Here is a 16,787-nt window from a genome sequence, read left to right on the forward strand (position 1 = left end):
ACATTCTGCTCCATTTGATACTATTAAGTTCTTGGGACAGAATCTTTTCAATGGTAATATTGCTGGTGGACTGTTTTATGTGAGTCATCCTGTATAACTGGTTTTTAATGCTTTTGTTGGAAAAAATTACCTTTATTTTCTTGATTTGTCCATGACTCGAAGATATTGAAAAAGAGATTAAGTAATAGGGGTTTACATAAATGATTCATTTAAAATTTTTAATGTCTGGTGAAATTGTTCTGGAATCACTTTGGGTTTAAAAAAATTCTCTCTTTGTTCGCCTATAATTTTGGCAAATTGAGGAATTCTAAAAAAGATTAGGTACCTTTAAAATACAGTGAGTAATGAAGCCACATGATCAAAAATTACTATGATGAGACACCACGGATTCTCTAAGGAGTTATTAATGTTTTTGATAAGTTGAATCCTCGGTAATTATTTGGAAAGTATTTGAAAAAAAAAACATTTTGAAAACCTTGTGACTTCCTAAACAACAAAGTCAATAAATTTGCCAATATTTCGTTACTTCTGAAATTCTTCCATGAAGATTTATTGACTTGAGTGAAATTGATCATCCATTTCAAGATTGAACTTGAAAAATGCTGAAAACTGTATGAAAATTTATTCAAAATGTGAGGAAATGAAGAAAAGGAGGTATACATTTAATGGTTTTATAGGGGGAGACGGTCTTATGTTAATTTGCAACAACTTTTTCTTGAACCACTCTGTAATCTGTGTACTTGAGAAACTTTTACAGGTCTAGATCAGTGATATTGTTGAGTTTTGTTTGTGTCTTCGATTTGTTGATTTTTATTACGGAGGAAATAAGAGCAGCAGCTGGTTTTTCATGTAGTATTTTTGTTGTTTCTTCAATTCAATCTACGTTTACATCACCCTGGGAAAGTTCTTCCAAGCAACACGAGAACAACTTCATAAAAAGCCTGGTGAGTACCTTTCGTTATACAATATTTAACAGTTTTATTTTGTTTGATTTTAATTCGTATTCATTCAGTGTGTTTTACAATTTTTCTACTCATTTATTCAACTTCTTTTTGTGGTTTTTCAATTTTTCCAAAGAGTTGTAAGCTCTATGCAATTACTACATCATTTCAGATGATTTGTGATAATTTTGAGTCATTCCATTCAGTCCTCATTAACAATAAGAAAACCACAAATCGAATATTCATTCATGAATTGATGTTAATTAGGTTTTGGATAGTTCCTCAATTAGCATGTGCAAACAATGTTTGCGAATCATTATAACGTCATAATTATAAAAAAAGCACTTAATTTCCTTCTCATTATTACTTGTAGTGTAGAAATAACCTATGAATCATTATTAGATTAGTGTCAATCTATTGAGTAATACATATATTTGTTCTGAAAACAAATTAATCTTGTAATTTATAAATTTTTAACCTCGGAGGGAGATTAACTTTATCAAACAATCGAAAAAAGGCCCAAACTTGATAATATTTCTACATTACAACCAAGATCTTGTATTTTGAAGGGGTAAAATACGATAGAATTGTGACTAGATTTATATTTCCATAAGAAATATATGCAGCGTGCGAATTTAAGTATTCTATTCAGAACATAATTTATCGTTGAATCTTCGGCAGAAATCTGATTGAGATATATGTTCTGAATAGGTCCTGGAGTTGGAAAATGAACATTTCCCCGAATGGCCCCTCCTAGATCGGTTCAATATTCGTCCTTCGAAGACAACCTGTTGGAAATTGGAAATTCTCCACTATATTCCGGAGCGGTTCTGTTTCAAACTCCAGGAGGTCCAGAGATCCAAGAAATCAGCTCTCTGTTGCTCTTCTTCGTCGAGAAGGTGAAGAAGGAGTGCCAATTTAATTTGGAGCGTGCATAAGTGAGTATAGGTACATTTTGGCCTGGAAATTCGGAGAATAAACCAAATTATAAGCAATTTAGGCTGGTCGAATTTTCATTGTCCCGTTTTTTATTACAGTTTTCGCTATTGAAGTGTGGTGAATGTTTTCCGGTTTTATTCATTCGGAATCTGAGCTTGATTTGGTAATGAAAAAATGTTTCAGCTGCCTAAATTAAAAAAAATATTAGAAATACTATCACAGCGCCATCTACTCACGTACATTCGAACATAACAGCTCTTAATACAGTTTTCTATGTCATTCAGATAAATATATTACAGATTTCTATATGATTCACGGTAGACATATTACAGCTTTCTGTATGACCGAGGCTAGAATATTACAGTTTTCTGTATGATCGGGGGTAGAAATATTACAGTTTCCTGTATGACCCAGGGTGGAAATATCACAAATTTCTATTCGAGGTAAGATAGAAATCCTGCATTTTTTTACCTTTTTCGCCTTTCATACTGTCGAGAAAAGAACTAAACAATAGCAGCGAATATTACTTTTTTTCGTCAAAAATGAGCAAAAAGTATGAAGCAAAAACGGCAAAAATATTTTTCTTCTCATACAAAATTTTCAGATATTTACACTTTCAGTAGTGTTGAAAACTTAAAATGGTATTAGATTGGCCTGTTTGCTTCTACGACCTAAATACCGTGGAACTGATGAATGAGTACTGACCAAACCACCACCAGGGCCGATCTGCTGAATAATATCACAGCATGCCGGTTCGGTGATGGACTGGACTAAAACTCTTACTCCTATGAAAATATATAAAATCACTTATATCTAGAATATTGACATCAAGAAATTCGAAATATAGTTTAATTAGGCTCTTCTCTATCCGAAACTGCCTTCGGTTCTTCTTCAAGTGGATTATTTTTCGTTTTACGCCCCTTTGAAGGACTGCTACTTCGGTAGGCCCTAGCAGCCGAAATAAATTTTTTTCGTCAAAACTGAGCTCAGATTTGGAATCAGGGACCTCAAATTATACAGAAAACATTTAAGGCACTTCAATACGGAGACAGATTCTTTCATTTTGAACGAAAATATAAAAGTAATTGAAAAGCGCCTTGAAAACACTCACCCAGGCAACACATCATACTCCTCTGCCATACTAACCTTGTATGTTCAGTTGCAGGCACTGGTTGTCAGGGGCTGAAAAATTATTGAGCAAAAACAGCCAAAATAAATTTTTTCCGTTGAAACTGAGCTCAGATTTGGAATCAGGGACCTCGAATTATCCAGAAAACATGTACGGCACTTCAATATCTAAAAGTTGGATTTTTGATTCCGATCGAAAAAAACGCAAGGCTATCATGAAAAATTTTGGCCGGAAATGCTTTTTTTTTCGTATCGTCTTGAAATTCAAAATATAGATTAATCAGGCTATTCTCTACTCGAAACTGCCTTCGGTTCATCTTCAAGTGAATTATTTTTCGTTTTACGCCCCTTTGAAGGGCTGAAACTTTGGTGGGCCCTAGCAGCCGGAATAAATTTTTTTCGTCAAAACTGAGCTCAGATTTGGAATCAGGGACCTCGAATTATCCAGAAAACATGTACGGCACTTCGATATCTAAAAGTTGGATTTTTGATTCCGATCGAAAAAAACGCAAGACTATACATCATGAAAAATTTTGGCCGGAAATGCTTTTTTTTTCGTATCGTCTTGAAATTCAAAATATAGATTAATCAGGCTATTCTCTACTCGAAACTGCCTTCGGTTCTTCTTCAAGTGAATTATTTTTCGTTTTACGCCCCTTTGAAGGGCTGAAACTTTGGTGGGCCCTAGCAGCCGGAATAAATTTTTTTCGTCAAAACTGAGCTCAGATTTGGAATCAGGGACCTCGAATTATCCAGAAAACATGTACGGCACTTCGATATCTAAAAGTTGGATTTTTGATTCCGATCGAAAAAAACGCAAGACTATACATCATGAAAAATTTTGGCCGGAAATGCCTTTTTTTTCGTATCGTCTTGAAATTCAAAATATAGATTAATCAGGCTATTCTCTACTCGAAACTGCCTTCGGTTCTTCTTCAAGTGAATTATTTTTCGTTTTACGCCCCTTTGAAGGGCTGAAACTTTGGTGGGCCCTAGCAGCCGGAATAAATTTTTTTCGTCAAAACTGAGCTCAGATTTGGAATCAGGGACCTCGAATTATCCAGAAAACATGTACGGCACTTCGATATCTAAAAGTTGGATTTTTGATTCCGATCGAAAAAAACGCAAGACTATACATCATGAAAAATTTTGGCCGGAAATGCTTTTTTTTTCGTATCGTCTTGAAATTCAAAATATAGATTAATCAGGCTATTCTCTACCAGAAACTGCCTTCGGTTCTTCTTCAAGTGAATTATTTTTCGTTTTACGCCCCTTTGAAGGGCTGAAACTTTGGTGGGCCCTAGCAGCCGGAATAAATTTTTTTCGTCAAAACTGAGCTCAGATTTGGAATCAGGGACCTCGAATTATCCAGAAAACATGTACGGCACTTCGATATCTAAAAGTTGGATTTTTGATTCCGATCGAAAAAAACGCAAGACTATACATCATGAAAAATTTTGGCCGGAAATGCTTTTTTTTTCGTATCGTCTTGAAATTCAAAATATAGATTAATCAGGCTATTCTCTACTCGAAACTGCCTTCGGTTCTTCTTCAAGTGAATTATTTTTCGTTTTACGCCCCTTTGAAGGGCTGAAACTTTGGTGGGCCCTAGCAGCCGGAATAAATTTTTTTCGTCAAAACTGAGCTCAGATTTGGAATCAGGGACCTCGAATTATCCAGAAAACATGTACGGCACTTCGATATCTAAAAGTTGGATTTTTGATTCCGATCGAAAAAAACGCAAGACTATACATCATGAAAAATTTTGGCCGGAAATGCCTTTTTTTTCGTATCGTCTTGAAATTCAAAATATAGATTAATCAGGCTATTCTCTACTCGAAACTGCCTTCGGTTCTTCTTCAAGTGAATTATTTTTCGTTTTACGCCCCTTTGAAGGGCTGAAACTTTGGTGGGCCCTAGCAGCCGGAATAAATTTTTTTCGTCAAAACTGAGCTCAGATTTGGAATCAGGGACCTCGAATTATCCAGAAAACATGTACGGCACTTCGATATCTAAAAGTTGGATTTTTGATTCCGATCGAAAAAAACGCAAGACTATACATCATGAAAAATTTTGGCCGGAAATGCTTTTTTTTTCGTATCGTCTTGAAATTCAAAATATAGATTAATCAGGCTATTCTCTACCAGAAACTGCCTTCGGTTCTTCTTCAAGTGAATTATTTTTCGTTTTACGCCCCTTTGAAGGGCTGAAACTTTGGTGGGCCCTAGCAGCCGGAATAAATTTTTTTCGTCAAAACTGAGCTCAGATTTGGAATCAGGGACCTCGAATTATCCAGAAAACATGTACGGCACTTCGATATCTAAAAGTTGGATTTTTGATTCCGATCGAAAAAAACGCAAGACTATACATCATGAAAAATTTTGGCCGGAAATGCTTTTTTTTTCGTATCGTCTTGAAATTCAAAATATAGATTAATCAGGCTATTCTCTACCAGAAACTGCCTTCGGTTCTTCTTCAAGTGAATTATTTTTCGTTTTACGCCCCTTTGAAGGGCTGAAACTTTGGTGGGCCCTAGCAGCCGGAATAAATTTTTTTCGTCAAAACTGAGCTCAGATTTGGAATCAGGGACCTCGAATTATCCAGAAAACATGTACGGCACTTCGATATCTAAAAGTTGGATTTTTGATTCCGATCGAAAAAAACGCAAGACTATACATCATGAAAAATTTTGGCCGGAAATGCTTTTTTTTTCGTATCGTCTTGAAATTCAAAATATAGATTAATCAGGCTATTCTCTACCAGAAACTGCCTTCGGTTCTTCTTCAAGTGAATTATTTTTCGTTTTACGCCCCTTTGAAGGGCTGAAACTTTGGTGGGCCCTAGCAGCCGGAATAAATTTTTTTCGTCAAAACTGAGCTCAGATTTGGAATCAGGGACCTCGAATTATCCAGAAAACATGTACGGCACTTCGATATCTAAAAGTTGGATTTTTGATTCCGATCGAAAAAAACGCAAGACTATACATCATGAAAAATTTTGGCCGGAAATGCTTTTTTTTTCGTATCGTCTTGAAATTCAAAATATAGATTAATCAGGCTATTCTCTACTCGAAACTGCCTTCGGTTCTTCTTCAAGTGAATTATTTTTCGTTTTACGCCCCTTTGAAGGGCTGAAACTTTGGTGGGCCCTAGCAACCGGAATAAATTTTTTCGTCAAAACTGAGCTCAGATTTGGAATCAGGGACCTCGAATTATCTAGAAAACATGTATGGCACTTCAATATCTAAAAGTTGGATTTTTGATTCCGATCGAAAAAAACGCAAGACTATACATCATGAAAAATTTTGGCCGGAAATGCTTTTTTTTTCGTATCGTCTTGAAATTCAAAATATAGATTAATCAGGCTATTCTCTACCAGAAACTGCCTTCGGTTCTTCTTCAAGTGAATTATTTTTCGTTTTACGCCCCTTTGAAGGGCTGAAACTTTGGTGGGCCCTAGCAGCCGGAATAAATTTTTTTCGTCAAAACTGAGCTCAGATTTGGAATCAGGGACCTCGAATTATCCAGAAAACATGTACGGCACTTCGATATCTAAAAGTTGGATTTTTGATTCCGATCGAAAAAAACGCAAGACTATACATCATGAAAAATTTTGGCCGGAAATGCTTTTTTTTTCGTATCGTCTTGAAATTCAAAATATAGATTAATCAGGCTATTCTCTACCAGAAACTGCCTTCGGTTCTTCTTCAAGTGAATTATTTTTCGTTTTACGCCCCTTTGAAGGGCTGAAACTTTGGTGGGCCCTAGCAGCCGGAATAAATTTTTTTCGTCAAAACTGAGCTCAGATTTGGAATCAGGGACCTCGAATTATCCAGAAAACATGTACGGCACTTCGATATCTAAAAGTTGGATTTTTGATTCCGATCGAAAAAAACGCAAGACTATACATCATGAAAAATTTTGGCCGGAAATGCTTTTTTTTTCGTATCGTCTTGAAATTCAAAATATAGATTAATCAGGCTATTCTCTACTCGAAACTGCCTTCGGTTCTTCTTCAAGTGAATTATTTTTCGTTTTACGCCCCTTTGAAGGGCTGAAACTTTGGTGGGCCCTAGCAGCCGGAATAAATTTTTTTCGTCAAAACTGAGCTCAGATTTGGAATCAGGGACCTCGAATTATCTAGAAAACATGTATGGCACTTCAATATCTAAAAGTTGGATTTTTGATTCCGATCGAAAAAAACGCAAGACTATACATCATGAAAAATTTTGGCCGGAAATGCTTTTTTTTTCGTATCGTCTTGAAATTCAAAATATAGATTAATCAGGCTATTCTCTACTCGAAACTGCCTTCGGTTCTTCTTCAAGTGAATTATTTTTCGTTTTACGCCCCTTTGAAGGGCTGAAACTTTGGTGGGCCCTAGCAGCCGGAATAAATTTTTTTCGTCAAAACTGAGCTCAGATTTGGAATCAGGGACCTCGAATTATCCAGAAAACATGTACGGCACTTCGATATCTAAAAGTTGGATTTTTGATTCCGATCGAAAAAAACGCAAGACTATACATCATGAAAAATTTTGGCCGGAAATGCTTTTTTTTTCGTATCGTCTTGAAATTCAAAATATAGATTAATTAGGCTATTCTCTACCAGAAACTGCCTTCGGTTCTTCTTCAAGTGAATTATTTTTCGTTTTACGCCCCTTTGAAGGGTTGAAACTTTGGTGGGCCCTAGCAGCCGGAATAAATTTTTTTCGTCAAAACTGAGCTCAGATTTGGAATCAGGGACCTCGAATTATCCAGAAAACATGTACGGCATCATATGATTAATAGGATATTTTATTTTACAGGTGCCAATCACGTTGATGGAAATTCACTAGTGCTGCCCAATTACGAAGAAAGAAACTGCGCACAAGAAGTCAGAAGTCATTCAGTTATATAACCCTCCCTTCTATTTTTGATATAAACATGTATATTCATTGATATTTAGGTGAAAAATTCATTTACGCTGCTATTTTTTCACTTATTCTATGACAAAAACTGTATAATTTCACAAAATAAAGAAAAAAATTGAAAAAACTAATGTTTTATTCTTTAAAAAACACCCCAGTAATGACTAGAGTTCGAAAAACGAACTTGTCTAGAGTAAAATAGAGAAGCCCTGAAAATTCGGAAATAGGCAACACATAATACACCATCACGTATGTTTGGTTGCCTACCGCATTAATCAGGCGCTGCTCCTGATACCTCCTCGCTCTCCTGTGATCCTAATAAAAAATCGAAAAATTCGAAGATTTCTACCTCGAGAATTACACAAAAATCGGATTTTGTATCAGGATCACAGGAGAGCGAGGAGGTATCCGGAGTATCAGGCGGCCCCTTAAAAATTCGGAAATAGGCAACACACAATACACCAACCGTGTATGCTTAGTTGCCTACCCCACGTATCAGGCGCTGCTCCGGATACCTCCTCGCTCTCCTGTGATCCTAATACAAAATCCAACTTTTGTATCATTCTTGGGTCTTGAAACTCCGAAAATTTGGATTTTGTATTAGGATCACAGGAGAGCGAGGAGGTATCCGGAGCAGCGCCTGATACGTGGGGTAGGCAACCAAGCATACACGGTTGGTGTATTGTGTGTTGCCTATTTCCGAATTTTTAAGGGGCCGCCTGATACTCCGGATACCTCCTCGCTCTCATGTGATCCTGATACAAAATCCGATTTTTGTCTAATTCTCGAGGTACAAATCTTCGAATTTTTCGATTTTGTATTAGGATCACAGGAGAGCGAGGAGGTATCAGGAGCAGCGCCTGATTAATGCGGTAGGCAACCAAACATACGTGATGGTGTATTATGTGTTGCCTATTTCCGAATTTTCAGGGCTTCTCTATTTTACTCTAGACAAGTTCGTTTTTCGAACTCTAGTCATTACTGGGGTGTTTTTTAAGGAATAAAACATTAGTTTTTTCAATTTTTTTCTTTATTTTGTGAAATTATACAGTTTTTGTCATAGAATAAGTGGAAAAATAGCAGCGTAAATGAATTTTTCACCTAAATATCAATGAATATACATGTTTATATCAAAAATAGAAGGGAGGGTTATATAACTGAATGACTTCTGACTTCTTGTGGGCAGTTTCTTTCTTCGTAAATGGGCAGCACTAGCGAATTTCCATCAACGTGATTGGCACCTGTAAAATAAAATATCCTATTAATCATATGATGCCGTATATGTTTTCTGGATAATTCGAGGTCCCTGATTCCAAATCTGAGCTCAGTTTTGACGAAAAAAATTTATTCCGGCTGCTAGGGCCCACCAAAGTTTCAGCCCTTCAAAGGGGCGTAAAACGAAAAATAATTCACTTGAAGAAGAACCGAAGGCAGTTTCTGATAGAGAAGCGCCTAATTGAACTATATTCTGAATTTCAAGACGATACGAAAAAAAAAGCATTTCCGGCCAAAATTTATCATGATGTATAGTCTTGCGTTTTTTTCGATCGGAATCAAAAATCCAACTTTTAGATATTTAAGTGCCATACATGTTTTCTAGATAATTCGAGGTCCCTGATTCCAAATCCGAGTTCAGTTTCAACGGAATAAATTTATTTTGGCTGTTTTTGCTAAATAATTTTTCAGCCCCTGACAACCAGTGCCTGCAACTGAACATACAAGGTTAGTATGGCATAGGAGTATGATGTGTTGCCTGGATGAGTGTTTTCAAGGCGCTCTATAACTCATTGAACTAAAGAAGTTAGTTCAATGCTATAACTACGTTTATATTTTCGTTCAAAATGAAAGGACCTGTCTTCATATTGAATTTCCGTACATAGTTTCTGAATAATTCGAGGTCCCTGATTCCAAATCTTAACTCAGTTATGACGAAAAAAATTTATTTCGGCTGCTAGGTCCTACGAAGTATTTTTACCGGAAATTTTTCATGATGTACATAAAGTTACAAACAGATATCAAGATATTTCTATCGCTTCTGGCATTACATCATCGAAAAAACCGAAAAAACGACACACACATAGATTGCACAATGGTCGTACACTCGAATATTCACCTTTTTTCAATCGTTGAGTCATCATTCTTTCTTGAAACGATTGATCCGTTTGAACCCTATTCACTGAAGATCTCGAATCCATTGCTCATCAAAATTTTAGCCTCCTCGGTTGGAATGATAACGAGTCGCCGCTGGTGGTATGTCTGGAACACAGAAGAAAATTAAATCTTGCTCAGTAGCGAAAACGTGTCGTAGTTCTACCGTCATGACTTTTCGAGTCGAGTTGTCATCACCTGTCAATGTCATTATTACAGAGGAGGCGTTAAATTTACAACCAGTATTTTGAGTCAACTCAAATTTCAATTTACAGGGTAAACTTATCGTGAATTTGGTTCGCCGAATAGCGAACGATCAATACAAAGTCATCCGATAAACGGCTTCATCATTTTGGAATTATTCCCATACCAAAAATCCAAGATGACCGATTCAAAATACTTCACGACCACTAAGAAGGGCGAAATATTCGAGCTCAAGTCAGAATTGAACAACGATAAGAAGGAGAAGAAGAAAGAAGCGGTGAAGAAGGTGAAAAAAACGACTTGGAAGTCCCACTTTTCGTTAAATCAGACTTATTTTAGGTTATCGCTTCCATGACCGTTGGAAAAGATGTGTCGGCTCTGTTTCCCGACGTCGTCAATTGCATGCAAACGGACAATTTGGAGCTCAAGAAACTCGTCTATCTATACCTGATGAATTACGCCAAGTCCCAACCGGATATGGCCATAATGGCAGTCAACACTTTCGTTAAAGTGAGTAAAATGAAAAAGTGTGTCGGTCAGAGTTGACACGAATTCAATTCCAGGATTGCGAGGATCCCAATCCCTTGATTCGAGCACTTGCAGTCCGAACTATGGGATGCATTAGAGTCGATAAAATCACCGAATACCTATGTGAACCTTTGAGGAAGTGTCTCAAGGATGAGGATCCTTATGTTAGAAAGACAGCTGCTGTTTGCGTTGCCAAACTCTACGATATTTCTTCCGGCAAGTACTTAAACCGACGGTTAAATAAGCTACTAACTGAATGTTTCAGGTCTCGTCGAAGATCAGGGTTTTTTGGATCAGCTCAAGGAGTTACTGAGCGATTCTAATCCGATGGTTGTAGCCAATGCCGTAGCGGCTTTATCCGAGATTAACGAGAGTAGTCCCACTGGACAACCGCTAGTCGGTGAGTTTTGATGTGATATGACGGAGAGTTTGTGGATTATTTACTGCAATTTCAGAACTCAACACGTCGACCATCAACAAACTCTTAACGGCTTTGAATGAGTGCACGGAATGGGGACAAGTGTTCATCTTGGACTCTTTATCAAACTACAACCCGAAGGACGACCGTGAAGCTCAAAGCATATGCGAAAGAATAACACCAAGACTGGCCCATGCCAACGCTGCTGTAGTTTTATCGGCAGTCAAGGTAACCCACCGTATAATCTCCCCCAACGAGTATTAACCGATAGTCTTCTAGGTTCTGATGAAAATGATGGAAATCCTCGCTGCAGACACAGAATTCTGCGCCAGTTTAAGCAAGAAGCTGGCCCCTCCGCTAGTCACTCTCCTCTCCTCCGAACCCGAGGTTCAGTACGTGGCACTCAGAAATATCAATCTAATCGTGCAGAAGAAACCGGACATACTCAAGCACGAGATGAAGGTCTTCTTCGTCAAGTACAACGACCCCATCTACGTGAAACTGGAAAAATTGGACATAATGATCCGTTTGGCCTCCCAGGCCAACATCGCCCAGGTGCTGAGCGAGCTGAAGGAGTACGCCACTGAAGTCGACGTGGATTTCGTCAGGAAGGCCGTCAGGGCCATCGGCAGGTGCGCCATCAAGGTAGAACCCTCTGCCGAGAGATGCGTATCGACCCTGCTCGATCTGATCCAGACCAAAGTCAACTACGTGGTGCAGGAGGCCATCGTTGTGATCAAGGATATATTCAGGTCAGTGCACTTCTAAATGTACTTTATTCTTACAAAAATTCCTAAACTAGTGCTGAATTATCCGGTGGTTAAGCTAAAATGTGAGTAAAATACTGAAACAACGCTAAAAGTGAAAAATACAAATCCGAGGGATAAAAAGCACAACACAACCCACAATTCCACTAAAAACGCCTCAAGCCATGTGTTCACTAAGCGATAATAATACTATAAACACCCGAGATGCCCCGAAACCATCTCAAACTTCCCAACATCCCGTCGAAAATCATCTGAACCTCCTGGAGACATCCTCCAACACATCGTAGACCTTCCTCATCTTCCCGCACAGCTCCACGTTCAGATTGGCCACCAGTCCCTTCTCCCCTCGAACCAGATACACCCCACGCTCCTCGCACAGCCTGCACACCTCCCTCTCCGATTCCACCCTGTTTTCCCCCTTCACCGTGAAAACCTTGAAGGGGGACTTGGGATGGCTGACCACCTCGAAGTTACACCTCACCAGGAACTTATGAACCTTCTCGGCCAGCTCGATCAGCCTGTTCGGCTTGTTCCCCATCAGATCGATGGATTCGATGGCTATCTGCGCAAGGTAGGTGGGTAGGGAAGCCGAAAAGATGTAGCCCGAACCGGAGAGTCTCTGGTGTTCGATGACGGCGTGGGAGCCGGCGCAGTAGCCCCCTATGGACCCCAGGGCGCCTTCGATGGTGCCAAAGGACATGTCGATCCTGGATATGTCCACCCCGAAGTGCTCAGTCAGACCCCTGCCGTTCTTCCCGAACACCCCCAGAGTGTAAGTCTCGTCCAAGAAGATCCTCATTTTGAACATCTCACCTATTTCCACCAGTGTCGGCAGGTCGCAGAGGCGTCCAGTCCTCCAGGATATCCCCTCGACGATCAGGAACTTTCTGGACGGTTTTCCCTTCCTCTGTTCCTCCTTCTCGATTTTCTCTGCTTCTTTCAGCAAGCTCTCTGGATCATTGTGCTCGAAATAGACCACCTTGCTCTTTGAACTCGCAAGACCATAACGAATGGCTTCGTTTGCTTCTTTATCCACGAATACCACGTCCCTACGGTTGGTGTATGCCGCTATGGAACTTGAAATGGCTACAAATCCATAGGAGTAAATTATGCATTCTTCAGTGCCCAAGAATTCCGCTATTTTCTCTTCTAGAGCCAGATGAACCTCAGTTGTACCTAAAAAGAAGCACTTTTTGATAACTTCTCGCCTCAAATGTCTTTTTATTACCGTAAAAAGCTCTGGGGCCACATGTGCCAACCCCGTACTTCCTGATGGTTTCCTCGGCTGATTTTTTTATATCCTCGTTATCTAACATCCCCAAGAAATTGGTTTTGGCCAAATCGACCACTCCTTCAATCTCTTTAACGGCTGGTATCTCGTAAACTTTCTTTGGATCATGCTTGTACTCTATCAGAGGCTCGGGCTTGAACTGGTTCAGCCTTTCCTGAAGGAGCTTTTCATCCAGCATCTCCAACACCCTGAAAAATCCACGGTTGAATGATAACGTCGCTACTATACCCAAATTGATGCATTCGAATATTATTTGAGCACCCTGTAAACTTCATTAATATGGCTGCAATTAACAAACTGATTGCCTTCAGATAACGTTATTCTGATAAAGTTGACACATTGTTATGTTATCTACTAGGGGAATACGATACATTCATTAATTCGAAGTTTCTTAGAATATTTCAATTTCAAACTCTGCATAAAATCGATTTCCTTACACCGGAGTAGGTCCAATATTGGTTATCATGTTTAAATGAATATTCACGTCGTTATTACGCTCAAAAGTTATCTCACAACAGTACAGACTGTGATTGGGAAATTTACTAAGTGTATCTAAATCCTTAGGAAAACAAAGAGGTATTACTCAGCTTAGAAAGATAAAACCTTCAAATAGAGGCATTTAACGTTCGAATTTCTTCGAAATTTCACAATTGAGGTGAAACATTCCACAGTTAATTGTTCTCCAAGCGAATTAGACTTAATTTAAAACGTAGAAGTTTGTCATCTAACGATTCTGATAAGATACAAACGTGAAAAACTACGTTTTTTTCTTTTTTTTTACCTTGAAACGTTTCCAAATCAGTAATTAGGTTCAATTCACTCGTCAATGTTGGTTTATTTCCTTGGGTGTAAACACCAATTTCGTTAAATAAATAATAAAATTTCAAGTTATTGACCCAGATTTGTAGGTTAATTAGTTTGATTCGATGACAGCCGTTGGGGAAGGGATGCGGTCATAGAGCCGTATGTGAATCTCACGAACTCTATGGTTCCCATAGAGTTCACAGAACACAAATAATAATGAACATTCTGTGACATAACTCCAGTGGCGTAACACAGCGAAGGGCTATTTTCTCCCACTTTATATCATATTCCCAAAATTCGACGATTTCGATGGAAATCGCCGTTTATACTGTCGTGTCGCGTGAAATTCACTTGATTCGGCATAAACGAGAGCCATATCTGATTCCAGGAAGTACCCCAACAAGTACGAGAGCATCATCAGCACCCTCTGCGAGAACCTGGACACTCTGGACGAGCCGGAGGCCAGAGCCAGCATGGTGTGGATAATCGGGGAGTACGCGGAGAGGATAGACAACGCCGACGAGCTGCTGGACAGCTTCCTGGAGGGCTTCGCCGACGAGAACGCCCAGGTGCAGCTCCAACTGCTGACGGCGGTCGTCAAGCTGTTCCTGAAGCGTCCCGCCCACACGCAGGCCCTCGTCCAGCACGTCCTCAGCCTGGCCACGCAGGACTCCGACAATCCGGACCTCAGGGACAGAGGATTCATTTACTGGAGGTGATGGTTTTTCCTCATTAGTGAATTTTAGAATACGAGGCCAATTTTTTATATTTTTGTCAGGTTATTGAGTACAGATCCTGCTGCAGCGAAGGAAGTGGTTCTGGCAGACAAACCGTTGATTTCCGAAGAAACAGATCTGTTAGAACCTACTTTATTGGATGAACTCATCTGTCATATTTCATCCTTGGCCAGCGTTTACCACAAACCTCCTACGGCGTTTGTAGAAGGACGTAGCGCAGGTGAGAAATTCTTTTTTAATCCAGTACATGAGTCTTTAATACCCAATACATTCCAGGCATAAGAAAAACCCTTCCAGCAGCCAAACCTGGAGTTGAAGAGCCCGCACCAGAAGCCACTGTGATCCCCAGTCAAGAATCCCTGATAGGGGATCTTTTATCCATGGATATCGGTAGTACCATCACCCAGGCACCCGTTGTACAACCGACAACGAATGTTGACCTTCTTGGAGGTGATCTAGACATCCTGGTGAGTCAGGATCTTCCAAATTTAATGCTGGTTCGTTTTTAACCTGAATCGAATTCCAGTTGAGCGGTCCAAGTCCTGACCTAACCACTGGAGTCCAACCGTCCACAACCGGTCTCTTGGGGGACATATTCATGTCTACGACACCGGTCAAGTTCAACCCACCAAAATCCTGCTGGTTGCCTGCTGAAAAAGGAAAGGGTTTGGAATTGTTCGGTACCTTTTCTCGTAGAGGAGGCCAGATGGCCATGGAACTAACGATAACAAACAAAGCTATGCAGGTGAGATCCACCGATACGATACAGCAGGGATTTTCCTAATCTTTGTTGTCTTCTCCAGGCCATGAGCGGTTTCGCCATACAGTTCAACAAGAACAGCTTCGGACTGGCCCCTGCCCAACCTTTGAACGTTGGGGCCCTACCTCCCGGTCAAAGTCTGGAATATCGACTCCTGTTGAACACCACCGGTCCGGTACAGAGGATGGACCCCTTGACCACGCTTCAGGTGGCCATCAAGAACAACGTCGATGTTTTCTACTACGCCTGTCAAATACCCCTCCAGATTCTCTTCACCGAAGACGGTACCCTGGATAAAAGGGTGTTTTTGACCACTTGGCGCGACATACCGTCTGCCAACGAGGTAAGTTGAAGTTTTCACCCGAAATCCACTAAATCACTAAGTTTTTTGATGGATCTAGGTTCAGTACACCCTGAACGATCTGAGTGGTACTGCGGACATGATCTCGAACAAAATGACCCAGAGCAACATCTTCACGATAGCGAAACGGAATGTGGAGGGCCAGGATATGCTGTATCAATCCTTGAAACTCACCAATAACATTTGGGTCCTTCTGGAACTGAAACTGACCCCCGGTTCCACCACCGCCACTCTCAGCTTGAAGACGAGGTCTGTGGAGGTTGCCCCGTTTGTTTTCCAAGCCTACGACTTGATCGTCAAAGCCTGAAAATGAATCGGGGAAGGTTAAGATATTTTTCGCTTCTTTAATCGTGATAACGTTAAAGTTAGATTTATATAAGCTATAAATGTATTCGATCATTGTGGTAATCTGATTACTTTACAGTGTGCATCAAGAAAATTACCTTCGACGTATTGTTACATTACCTTTTGCTATGTTTTGGTAATATCGATTGCAGTTGACTTGAAACGCACTGTATTGGAAATTATCGTAATTTAGATGAAAAACTTTCGTATTTTATTCGATTTCTGTTCATTCCATGTATAAAATAATATTATATAAGTACTGAAGTTGAAGTATTTTAGTTGACTTTATTCTATAAAAAATTGTGTAGAAAAATAATAAATGTTGAACTTTTTATCTTGGAGTTTCATCTTATACCCTGGTAAAATTGACGGTAAGGGCTCAAAGACACTGGAGAGAGTTTAATTCGAATAATAATGATCACATATTCTACAAAGCAACCCAAGATTTTCAATTCAAATAGGGCAATTGAAAATTTTGAGCGTTTGTTAGGGTGAAAAGTTTTACCGC

At 39.5% G+C, this 16,787-nt stretch overlaps 2 protein-coding genes and 1 long non-coding RNA gene across 4 annotated transcripts; 2 read left to right on the forward strand and 1 right to left on the reverse strand.

Annotated features, from left to right (window-relative positions):
• Positions 1-121: 121 nt before the first annotated feature.
• LOC123319792 lies at positions 122-8,037 on the forward strand. Its single transcript, XR_006538651.1, has 3 exons — positions 122-944; positions 1,653-1,879; positions 7,815-8,037. It is a non-coding gene; the product is annotated as an uncharacterized LOC123319792 (long non-coding RNA).
• Positions 8,038-10,280: 2,243 nt separating this feature from the next.
• LOC123320115 (AP-1 complex subunit beta-1) lies at positions 10,281-16,613 on the forward strand. Its single transcript, XM_044907303.1, has 12 exons — positions 10,281-10,554; positions 10,608-10,778; positions 10,832-11,012; positions 11,062-11,196; positions 11,252-11,442; positions 11,494-11,966; positions 14,465-14,791; positions 14,855-15,033; positions 15,090-15,280; positions 15,340-15,558; positions 15,617-15,916; positions 15,975-16,613. The coding sequence occupies exons 1-12, from the start codon at positions 10,447-10,449 to the stop codon at positions 16,239-16,241; spliced, it is 2,742 nt and encodes a 913-aa protein (XP_044763238.1). The 5' UTR covers positions 10,281-10,446; the 3' UTR covers positions 16,242-16,613.
• On the reverse strand, positions 11,945-14,280 carry LOC123320119 (serine palmitoyltransferase 1). 2 transcript variants are annotated; one of them, XM_044907310.1, is made up of 3 exons: positions 14,054-14,280; positions 13,210-13,460; positions 11,945-13,157 (listed from the first exon to the last, which is right to left on the reverse strand). In XM_044907310.1, the coding sequence occupies exons 2-3, from the start codon at positions 13,448-13,450 to the stop codon at positions 12,229-12,231; spliced, it is 1,170 nt and encodes a 389-aa protein (XP_044763245.1). In that variant the 5' UTR covers positions 13,451-13,460; positions 14,054-14,280; the 3' UTR covers positions 11,945-12,228. The 2 variants fall into 2 exon arrangements, with proteins under 2 accessions (XP_044763245.1, XP_044763244.1); XM_044907309.1 differs by lacking the exon at positions 14,054-14,280 and adding an exon at positions 13,710-13,863.
• Positions 16,614-16,787: the final 174 nt, after the last annotated feature.

This window comes from Coccinella septempunctata, chromosome 9 (genome assembly GCF_907165205.1).
Source record: "Coccinella septempunctata chromosome 9, icCocSept1.1, whole genome shotgun sequence".
NCBI classification, from domain to species: Eukaryota; Metazoa; Arthropoda; class Insecta; order Coleoptera; family Coccinellidae; genus Coccinella; species Coccinella septempunctata.

Bases quoted from the DNA above. Each gene is read 5' to 3' on its own strand.
- LOC123320115 (XM_044907303.1), top strand. From the start codon at position 10,447: ATGACCGATTCAAAATACTTCACGACCACTAAGAAGGGCGAAATATTC. The intron at 11,967-14,464 runs GTCAGTGCACTT...ATCTGATTCCAG, and splicing joins GTGATCAAGGATATATTCAG to GAAGTACCCCAACAAGTACG. The intron at 15,281-15,339 runs GTGAGTCAGGAT...ATCGAATTCCAG, and splicing joins GAGGTGATCTAGACATCCTG to TTGAGCGGTCCAAGTCCTGA.
- LOC123320119 (XM_044907309.1), bottom strand. From the start codon at position 13,738: ATGATAACCAATATTGGACCTACTCCGGT. The intron at 13,461-13,709 runs GTAAGGAAATCG...TGGATTTTTCAG, and splicing joins AATATTGGACCTACTCCGGT to GGTGTTGGAGATGCTGGATG. The intron at 13,158-13,209 runs GTAATAAAAAGA...GCTTCTTTTTAG, and splicing joins TGGCCCCAGAGCTTTTTACG to GTACAACTGAGGTTCATCTG.